The sequence below is a fragment of the Asterias rubens genome, chromosome 13 (assembly GCF_902459465.1).
Source record: "Asterias rubens chromosome 13, eAstRub1.3, whole genome shotgun sequence".
NCBI classification, from domain to species: Eukaryota; Metazoa; Echinodermata; class Asteroidea; order Forcipulatida; family Asteriidae; genus Asterias; species Asterias rubens.
Window position 1 is genome coordinate 14,491,374 of NC_047074.1, and position 11,735 is coordinate 14,503,108.

Genomic DNA, 11,735 nt, shown 5'->3' on the forward strand with positions numbered 1-11,735 from the left:
CCTTCTAGTTTATGAGGGATATTATGAGCTCAAATTGTGCAATTTCATATAAACTGATTGAATTATTAAGCGAGTTGGAAAGTTCAACCGATGATTCAGTTTAAGTGTTATCTTGCTTTTCTGATTTGTCGACGAACGAATTGTCGACGTGTTCTTGTAAAATATGATTTTCCCTGGCAGTGCTCTCAATTTGACGTCACCGTTGTAATGGAAAATGACAGCATTGATAATTATAGTATAGGTTTTCTCGGTCAAATGCGGCAAATGAGCAGTCAATTTCATTTTCATGCGTTCGAATTAAAGCTGTTTTGCCTCTCCAGTTGTTACTGCGTTTCAAATTCAGAATTCGGCCATTCATATTCGTTTAGAGTCGAGTCAAATTCCTTTAGCACTCTGTTCAATTTAGCGTATCGTCATTCTTTTTCGTGACACACCCGCCTCAAGAAGCGTCTGCGAATTTGAATGCTGCGTTGATGAATTTTAAATTGAAATACTATTTTGTAAAATCGAATGACGCAACATTACATTACTAACCATAAAACGAAATCGAATGACCATTTTCAGTAGCATTCGATTTCGCGCGAAATAGAATAGGTTGGTGGTTAAATTGGCTGCTCTTTTTCCGAAATTGACCGAGAAAACCTATATTCATAGTGTTATATTCAATTATATTAATTGAAACACACATTCCGAGGACACAACTAAAAGGGTACATAAAGTCATGTTACGAAGATATCACATCATCACCCTACGTCCTTGGACGGAATAGTAGAAGCAGCTTTGATGAAATGGTACCAGGTTGCTTTATTTCTCATGAGTTGTAGGGTCCCGATTAGATTGAGATTCGTGTCTAAGGTGATGGTGTCTTGGTAGCCCATTTTCCTCCTGCCACATACATCATCATAAAAAAGCCTGTTCATGGTTCCTGCGAAAGCAACTGCAAAGCACATTGGTGACGCAATAGTTTGGAAACGCTGCCCCTTCCAATAGACCTTTATCACGCGGTCACAATCTCGGTCTTGCATGTTCCCTGGTTCCAATACTTATAATGAATACCAACATTCATTGCGCAAACATGGCACCAGACTATTATTTTGTCCAGTCTCAGTTGGGTTACAAGTAGTTGGAGAATAAATTAAAAATGGCCACACCATGATAAAGGTCTATTGTAACGCAATAAAACTTGCTTCGGGCTTTTGACACAATAATGCAAATCTTCTCGATCGTTTATGAAATACACATTGTTTTTTTTAAGTTAATGATCTTCCCAATTTCCCATCAACCAGGGAACTCACCGAAGTTCCCCAGGGAACTCACCGAAGCTCCCATAATAAACGTCAAGCTGACAGTTTCATTGAGATAGGATCGAATAAATAAAAATATGTCCCGTGATATAAAAATACATTAATTTCTTATAGGTAGGCTACTGTGTAAAAAACTGGCTACTGAAATCTGTTTGCAATTCAAGGCGTATTCGAATTGATGGCTACATCTAGCTACGGCTACGACTGGCTTACCGCGTTATCATGTGTTGTGGTATGTCCATAGCAACACCCTTAGCAACAGTCCATAGCCGTATCCACCATTCGGGGTTTTTGCGTAGACCCCACTAGAATTAATTATTTATTTCATGCAGACATTTCTAGTGTATGCGTTTCCATGAAAAACATCCACCATATACAAATAACTTATGTTTGTTATCAACAGAGCGAAAGCCTATACTCAGCATGATGCCAAAAACAGACCTCGCCAATATTGTGTTCCCTTTTTAATCAAAATAAAGAGTGTACATTTGGCTGTAGAGCGGTGAGATGGCACGATCTGCGTGTATTCTGAAGGTCTATTACAAACGAATGCCAAGGACACGAGTATACATTTGACAAAAACAATGATGCAAAATCCCCCGGTTTTTTTTTAAAACAGGCATTTTTATTGTCATGTTAAATTCTGAGGCTGTAAAAACAACTTTGGCCCAGTAAATATGTTGAGCTACTTTGAAGTCCTACTTTGAAGTCCTGCCGTCTTGTTGGACACCGCAAAACAAAATTCGAGTCTTGAATATAGTTACATAAGTCAGTAATTGTCTTAGCTGTGTGCTATTTTTTTCGAGAACTTGTCTTGCTTTTACTTTATTATTCTGCCGCGAGCGGATTTCAGAATTCGGGAGAGTACTTTATAGTTCTGAATATAACCAAGGGAAGTATTTCTATGTTAAGGTGAGAAAACCCATTATCTTTCGACCTCGAATCTAACCGGCTTAGCTTATCAGAAAACGCTGTGCAAGACACTAATTGAATAACTACAATACAATATCTCGTATGAAGTCTTTATCCTTTAATGGCCTGGCTCAACGCTGTGTTTCATTGGATTAATATTCCATTTGTGAACCCGTGATATTCAGAGGATTTTGGGTCTTGTCAATTTCGTAAAGGTAGAGTCCATAGATTGGTGAATACTCTAAAACTTAATGACCATGTAGTTGCTGAGGAGCACTGCAGCTGTTGAAAGTAAAAACTTGTTTTTTTTTTAAATACCACTTTTCCCAACAACATCTTCCAACAACCATTTTACCACACAGGTTTTGGCATTTTTTGCAAAAACAACTGGTATAAGAGCAATTTCACTTCGACGTTCTGTGGTTATGTAAAATAATCCCCTTAAATTTAAATTGGAGAAGCGTTACTGTCACTAACGTTTCTCAGATTGTGTATCCTGACTGTTTGAATTTATTCGTTTATGTAATGTTTCCTTTTTCCTTGTTTTATTACAAAGTGCCGTAATGTATTCAGCTGTTGTGCTGATTTTTGAATCCTGTATAAAGATCTTCAAATAAATAAGTAAAAATTAAATAAACAAATATTCAAAGTATGGGTTCACTTCCTGTATGGGTTGGCTCATGATTTTCGGAGATATCTCAAAAACGATACCACCTGTTGGAATGAAATTGTTGAAATCAAATGTTCACAGGTTAGTTTTATTATACATCTAAATTCGTTTAGAATTAAAACAAAAGCCAATGGATTACTAATGCCTTTAATGTGCATGCATTATCAACCAGCATTTCGTTGACAGAACACCAATCTATGACCCTACCTTGTCAACTGCTCAAGCCTTGTTCCGTGATGACCCAGAATGAAAACTCATGGATGAAACACCTTGCTAATCCATCAAGACAGTGCGAAGATATGAAGACATCAACCTTCATATACTTCCTGGAACGATTGGCTTATTAGTCAAATCTTGGGTTTCCCTCCTTGAAACATGTTTTCATTTAAGGGGCCATTCAGAATATCCAATGTTAAAAATAACTTATTCGAAATGGTTTTGACACATCCATCCACCCTAAATTATGATTTTTAAACGTTGAACTGCTTCATATGTTCTGAAGAACAAATCAGATCTGATGTATATAAATACCTCGAACTCCCATTATGTTTCAGGAATTCTTGAGAGGATTTTAAGGAGGGGGGGGGGAGTACTTTCTTACAAGAAGTACACCCAAGAGGCGTTTTACCGGCCACAGATCCACAGTCAACACCCACATGCTGGATACACCAGTACGACATCTCTTTAGCTACTTTTCCTCACTCTTCACATCTTTGATATTGTCCTTTGTGTTTCCAACTTCTTATGGTCGACAGCCCCCTCACTCCACTTTCCCCCTTTTCCCTTTATTCATGATTTACCCACCCCCTTGCCATGCTATTTCTGAGTGCTTTTCCTACCCACTTAACTGCTTTTATGTTACACTTAAATCCAGGGCCACACATGCTCAATATATATACAGGTTCATGAATTTTTAGCCGTCAGTACTTCGAGAAAGACTCTTCTTGAAGTATGTATAAGGAAAATAGTGAGCTAAAGTACGGGAATATTTGGGGGTAGGCCTACCTTCTGCTGCCCAATATCGGGCTAGTTGACCAAGCTCATCGCAATATCGGGCTAGTTGACCAAGCTCATCGCAATATCGGGCTAGTTGACCAAGCTCATCGCAATATCGGGCTAGTTGACCAAGCTCATCGCAATTTCGGGCTAGTTGACCAAGCTCATCGCAATATCGGGCTAGTTGACCAAGCTCATCGCAATATCGGGCTAGTTGACCAAGCTCATCGCAATTTCGGGCTAGTTGACCAAGCTCATCGCAATATCGGGCTAGTTGACCAAGCTCATCGCAATATCGGGCTAGCTGACCAAGCTCATCGCAATATCGGGCTAGCTGACCAAGCTCATCGCAATATCGGGCTAGTTGACCAAGCTCATCGCAATATCGGGCTATAGTTGACCAAGCTCATCGCAATATCGGGCTAGTTGACCAAGCTCATCGCAATATCGGGCTAGTTGACCAAGCTCATCGCGAAGAAATGCATAAAGGAATGTATATAGTATATATGCCTGTTATATACACTCACGGCATGGTTGATTCTGCATTGGCTAGTATTTGGGAGGGCAAACGTGATGTCGCCCAAAGTCATTTATGAATTATCAGAAATCACAATCAATATCCAATTGGTCCCATTTATGACATAAATAATTTATACTTATGAGTTTTATCCATACGTATATAATAATTATGAGTTATTCATGAGTTATTTTTGTCTCTCCGAGTGATTTTGAAATATATTTTCCTTTTTTTCTTTTATACGCAACGACCTTGCGCCTCAAATTTACTAATAAATTAAATGACTCTATCATGTAACACCATCGAGTGCACATAGACCAATATAAAGTGTGATGATTTCGGACTGAGTATAGTAGGCGTGGTTAAGAAGATCAACCCACTGAACTTTACATCCTTGAGTTTAACAATTAATTACCTTGAGGACGAGGTTGCAATCAGTAAATGTGGCTCTGAAAAGATTTACGCGTAGTGCTCACACGCGTCTTAAAGGCAGGCCATAGATGAAATAAAACTTGTTTAGGGGACTTCGAGTGTTGTTTTTGTGCGTGGTGTGTCAGCGAGAGCTTTATTGATAGAAATAAGAAACATGGCGTCATCAAATAAAATTGGTTATGTACATTTTCAGAGAGAAATGTACATTGCAGTTAATACATTTATAGACTATACATGTACAAAGCACTCTTTCTCTGACTGAGGGCGACTTTGTTAGTGGGCGACTTTGCTAGGGGCGACATTGTAGTCACCCCCCTACAAAGTCAACCCTTACAGAGTCGCCAAGAATAAAGTCACCCCCGTTACAAAGTCACCCCCTTACAAAGTCACCCCCTTACAAAGTCACCCCGAACAAAGTCACCCCTTACAGAGTAGCCAGGTTCAAAGTCACCCCTTCCAAAGTCAACCCTTACAGAGTCGCCACGTATAAAGTCACCCCCTTACAAAGTCACCCCCTTACAAAGTAACCCCCATTCGTTTGGGAAATCCTGGATCCAGCCAATTCCTCTCCACCAAATATTGGTTTAATATGAATTGCACAAATCAAGAAATTGTGATTAAGTAATACGACAATACTTATTCTAGTCATTGTGAATTCAAACTCACAACCCTGTGATTGCAAGTGCTACCACAGGACCACGGTGACAATTTTGGACCATGTATTTGAGATAAACCGTCATCAAACTCGGTTGGTCAAAGTATAACCTGTCAATTATTTATGTTGACGTATGCGGTTCATATGAATACGTATTTGAACGGTCAAGGGTGTGCAACTTGTGTGTCATGACAATAGTTTCCTATTTTTGTTCTTTATATGTAAACAATTTCAGGTTCCACACCTACGTTCTTGTTAGTTCAAGGACTTGTATCCATTTTAATTCCTATTTAACGACCAGCAACAATTGTAAGTGTTTACACCATGGGGTTGTCATTTGTTGGCCTGCATGATTGGTCAGTCCTTAAAGGGGATCAACCATTAATAGATGTAGATGTAGAACAAAGAGGCATTCCAACAGCTTTTATCGCTTTGGAACTCCTTGTGCATGGTGGATGTTTCCCCCATCTTACAATCTTGACTGTTTCAATTCCTGCCTCCAGCTCTCCTGAGTTATGTTCATATAACCATTTAGCCCTTCTCGTAGCCCCTTACCCCAGGCGGGCCTTGTTTGGGGCAAACTTGCATATAAATAAACAAATAAAACTAAAGCATTGAGAAATTTTAATCTGAATTTGTTTAAGACCTCGACATGTTATGGATCTATTCAACACTGTTGGACTGATCGAATCGAGTTCTACCTCCATCGAGCTTTGAGAAGCGATTTGAATTTTGTGGTATAAAGACAAGATCTAAGATAAACTTGTAGAGTGTTCCAGATGCGTGGCGCAGCTGAAAAAAAAGACGCATGGTGACCAGGCTGCAGCTCTGTATCCGTAGCCGCCAGTTCGGACATTGTTCGCCAAAAATGTGGATTTTTAAAAGGGTACAATTTTGTGTTGCATCATAAAAACACTGTGTAATTTAATGATGGAGGTCAACCACTTCACCCTTCACTCATAACAATAAAAATGCAGCATTTTGAAGGACCTAAATAATCATTGGACCTTGATTACGTTTCTTCAATGTGCTGGTAAGCCTATGTGTTGGAATCTTCCGCGAGGCTAACAAATATTGATCGTATATTTGTTTTTGTGAACGATGCGGATACTTAACATAAGAAAAAGGCATTTGCATCCAGGTGTCATGACTTGGCTGGAAAGCAGCTCTGGTCCCAATGTCATAGAGCTGCTAAGCACAAAAATTTGCTTAGCATGACATTTTGGCCTTCATAAAAAAAGGATTTCTAACAAAATTTCCACGTGATTTTCAGGATAAGCAAACAACAGCTGAATATCAGTTCAGGCAATAATTTTGTATGCATCAAATGGACATTTGTTGGGTATCATGTTTTTTTTCAAGGAAGAAATTTCATGCTAAGCAAATGTTTGTGCTTAGCAGCTCTATGAAATTGGTCCCTGGTTGCAGCAAGAGCTGACACATTGATCTGGAACATCAATCCAGAGGTCAAGAGCTGACACATTGATCTGGCACATCAATCCAGAGGTCAAGAGCTGACACATTGATCTGGCACATCAATCCAGAGGTCGCAAGTTCAGATTCCGCATATTCAGTTAACTGAATATGTGAACTAGGGATTATGTTCCCCATACGGCAATCTATGTACAAACTACTTCTGATAGTGCCCTCCTTTGACTCATTCACCCACATGTTGATTTTCAGAACACCGGTGTCGGCTGCAATTATGTCCTCTATGCAATACTACCCGGACAACATTATTGCATGTGCAATAATGTCCGCCGGGCGGTTTTGCATATGCAATCGTGTCCGCCCGGACGCTGCTGCATAATGCAATTGTGTCCGCCGGGACACATTTGCATATGCAGTTGTGTCCGCCGCCCGTGCAAAACCGTCCTTGCAGTAAATTAAACGACCTTGGTCGACGGGACACGTTCGCCATTTATTTTACAAGCTAAGTGCAAGTCATGAATGACATGGGAAATGTTCGGCCGTTGGGTATTCGCTGCAATCATAAACACGTGAATATTCATGCTGCATAATATACGTAGGTTCAGTGCATGCACGCTCGCTTATGCGTGCACATTATACACGTACATGTCCACCGGACGGTTTTTGCATAGCCCCGGACACGATTGCATATGCAAAAGTGTCCGGAGCGGACACAAACTAGGCACGGGTTACATTTAAACTACAGCATGGTGTTCATTTTGCAGCATGATTTTATTTCTAAACAGTACTCGGTTTCCCAGTATTTCGGTATACTTTAAGACGGCGCCCGCATAATATGAGAAGTTGCATTCATTGTCGTAAAGGCCGGCCTTCTATCCTACAGACGTGTCGCGAGACGTCAAGTGATTTCATAGGGCTACACGCAACATACTTACGTAAAAAAACAAATCCCAACAGACTAATATGCCTGTGATTTATTCAACAGAGCTCGGGAAAGTTCTGAATTTGCAACAATATACTTAAACTCCGATGCAAATGTCCAGCCATTAACTTCCACCAAAATTAAAATATTGGAAAAATAAATACAAATCTGCTTCAAATAATGTCAACGCAGATGTACGAGTAGCATAATACTGTTTTGTTCTTTCCATTAAGCAAGTGACGCATCCATGTAGAGTGGTTGCGCAGCAGCAACCAGTCACGATACGTCGTGTATACATCGCAGTCGATTCATTCTTCAAAAACAATTCTGCTTGGGTGGATGAGTGGTCTAACAAGTTAGTTACAAGATGAACACCACCGACGTGTTTGACGGCATGAATTACACCAACTCCTCAACTGGGGAGGTAGACTTGGATATTGGGAAACGAGTTGTTGAAGGCATAGCCTTTACAATCATCACCCTTTTGATTCTAACTGGCAACTGCCTGTGTCTGCTCGTGTTAAGGACCGCAAAGGACATGAACGAAGTTACCCGAATCCTACTTATATCACTCACAGCGGCCGATCTCCTCATGGGTACCCTTGTCAGCGCGCCGATTCTCGGCACTGTCATCACCAATGGCTGGCCTTACGGGTACGTATTCTGTGCCATATCAGCGTCCGGTAATCAAATCTGTGCAACTACCTCGTTGTTCTCCCTCCTCCTTATCAACTTTGAGCGGTATGTTTGCATCTCACGACCCCTGAGGTACCCGTTGTTTGTGACGGTCCATCGTGCCCGTATCGCGGTCCTCTGCGTATGGGGTCTTGGGCTATTCCTCGGACTATCAAACTGTTTTCTCCCGGGAAGGATTGCTAATTATCATGAGTACCTCCATTCCTGTTTCTTCGACCCCATGTCAGGAGATCCAGACGTCATGGGAACAGTTTGTGTGATTCTGTTTGTCTTTGCACCATTTCCAGTTCTAATCCTCATGTATGTTAGAATCTACATGATCGCCCGTAGACACGCCAAGTTTATTGGCTCTCAGGCGGCGGTGTCTGCCCAACGGTCCAGTCCCCAAAGAGACGGTCGTCCAAGCATGGACCAAGGGAGGATAAGAAAGTTCTTTCCTGAGCTCAAAGCAGCGACAACTTTCGGAATCATAACCTTTACTTACGCTTTGGCTTGGATGCCTTTCTTCGCCATAGTCATTTATGAGAACCTGACATTAACCAAGGCTGCCAGGTATATAACTGTAACAACAGCGTGTGCCTCACTGTCGAACAGCTGGCTTAACGTGATTGTGTATTACGTCCGCAATCGAGTATTCCGTTCAGCTGCTAAGAAACTGATATCTGGGTGTAAACAGGTGGATGTTGTATTCTAAAACTATCCTGATATTGTTTTCGTGACTTTATAATGAAGGTACTTATAATTGTAATAACATTGATGCCAAACCATCACACTTGGCATAGATTATTAATTAGGGTTGGATAACATGGACGGTTTATCGATCTTGAGCTTATCAAACAATCTCCAAACGCCAGCTTGAAACGAAAACGGCAACAATTAGTCTTTCCTGAAACTTATTTTAAAAGGTTTCAATCAAAAATGAAATTGAGTTCATCTTCAGAGTAAACAGGTTTTAACTGCAGAAAAACAGCTTTCAGAAACAGTCGCGAAAAGTTTTGACTCGGGTGACGCCATTTTTGGGAGCTTTGTTCTTTTTTAAAGCCGCTTTTTCAAAACCTTAAGGTAAGGGCTTAGTTTTCTGACGAATGATAATAACGAGAAAGTGTAAGAAAAACCTCAATCTTACATAATTAAACGCTTGGCAGACGTCTCATTCAAATTAAGGCGGTAACCTTTGACTAAGCCAGTCACGGCACCAGCCTTTCAGCTTAACATTAAGATCCAATGTTCATTTTATTATTCATGTTGACAATGACAATTAAACATACAATTTAATCAAATAACAGTGAGTATATTAGCTTTGGGTTTACCCGTTTACACTGTTGTATGTTAGCACTGTATACTCAGTACTTACCCGAGTTCTGTGAAAACAATCACAGGCATATGACTCGGGTGGGATTCAAACCCACGACCTTTGCAATGTTAGAGCAGTGTCATACTTAGGAGGATATGGATGCCACGTGATTAAATTTTATAAATGTAAATTTAAATTTCAACATTTTAAATTTCTTACTAGCAAAATGGCCAACAATGACAACACCATTACTTCATATAAAGTGGAGTTATCCATTATGCTAAATCCGAATAATATAATAGTCACAGTTCATTTAGAACTTGATGGCTTATCATATAATTGTGTTCATGTTGTGTTGGAAGCGCTGTTTGCTGTTGTCTAAAAACTGTATTAATTGTATTCCATAATGTAACAACAGTTGTAAAGCTGAAAACAAAAAATCAAATCGTGAGTTTGTTACACCAGTAAATGGTCCTTTATACGTCATTTATAACCATTGACCGTTGTGGGCTTATTGTATTCAAGACAACGGCATAAATATTTATGAAAGATTTTTATATTCCGCGTTACCTCAGGATATGTGGTTCACTAAGATCCCAAGGGCAGTTGTGATTGAAATAATATGTACATGGCTAATGGTGGTACAAGGCTGTGAACGTTAGTCATAAAAGCTAAAAGGTTCTACGTAGGAAGTCTCAGGAAGTCGTACTGGAAGTCGCATATAGGAAGTGAACCAGTTAATAAAAGTTTAATAAACTAAACGGACGCGTTGTTTTTGAACTAATTTGTATGCACTTTTCAAAATCAACCCTTGTTAGACTACCAATAGAGAAAAGATATTGTTTCCCTTTTATGTGTAGGTCCATAACCTGTTTGAATACACAGCCCAATCAAGCGTTTAGCTGAAGGTTACTCCGTGTACTAATTGAAAAAGGCACTGGTGGGTTTTGCAATATGAGAAGGCCATTCAAGTATTTTATTATGTTTGACGTACACAAAAGAGGCATCATGACCCCGTGCGTGTGAAATGTTTTTTATTTCGACAAAAAAAAACGTCCTTTGATTTGTTGAACCGTCCGATTGTTTAAAATTTTGTGGTGACACTTTGCTTTGTCGTAATTATGTGAAGGCAAACCTTCAGATTGTTTTGTGTTGACACTACTGTCTCTTTGTGAAGGGATAGTAGTACTTTGATGTTTTGAACCGGTCAATTGTTTTAATCCTATTGTTGACATTTGTATGGCGTTAAAGACACTGGACACTATTGGTAATATTGTCAAAGACCAGTCTTCTCACTTGGTGTATCTTAACATATGCATAAAATCACAAACCTGTAACCAATTGAGCTCAATCGGTCGTCGAAGTTGCGAGATAATATTGAAATAAAGAACACCCTTGTCACACGAAGTTGTTCGCTTTCAGATGCTTGATTTCGATACCTCAAATTCTAAATCTGAGGTCTCGAAATCAAATTCGTGGAAAATTACTTCTTTCTCGAAAACTTCAGAGGGAGCCGTTTCTCACTATGATTTATATCATCAACCTCTCCCCATTACTCGTTACCAAGTAAGGTTTTATGCTAATATTTGTTTTGAATAATTACCAATAGTGTCCTCTGCCTTTAAGTGCTCGCCTCTCACCAAAGCGACCCTGGTTCGAACCCGGTGGCCCAGGGAAACCTTCCCGCCGGAGATACTGTCCCTATATATTAGGCTGAAGGAAGAAGATTCAAAAGAGGGCGCTATCACTAGAAGCAGGAAGAAGCTTGTACAGTTCGCCACATGGGGGACCAAATCTCCTGTCATAGCATCTCCTGCTGAGGCTGTTTGTTTTGATAGACCTTTATTATGTTGCCTCCATCTTGGTTATGTTCCCAATAACAATAACGAATGCTCGTAATCGTTTT

At 40.0% G+C, this 11,735-nt stretch overlaps 1 protein-coding gene across 1 annotated transcript; it reads left to right on the forward strand.

Moving 5' to 3' along the window:
- Positions 1-8,193: 8,193 nt before the first annotated feature.
- LOC117298900 (alpha-1A adrenergic receptor-like) lies at positions 8,194-10,617 on the forward strand. The gene has a single exon (XM_033782275.1). The coding sequence runs from the start codon at positions 8,207-8,209 to the stop codon at positions 9,227-9,229; it is 1,023 nt and encodes a 340-aa protein (XP_033638166.1). The 5' UTR covers positions 8,194-8,206; the 3' UTR covers positions 9,230-10,617.
- The last annotated feature ends 1,118 nt before the right edge of the window (positions 10,618-11,735 follow it).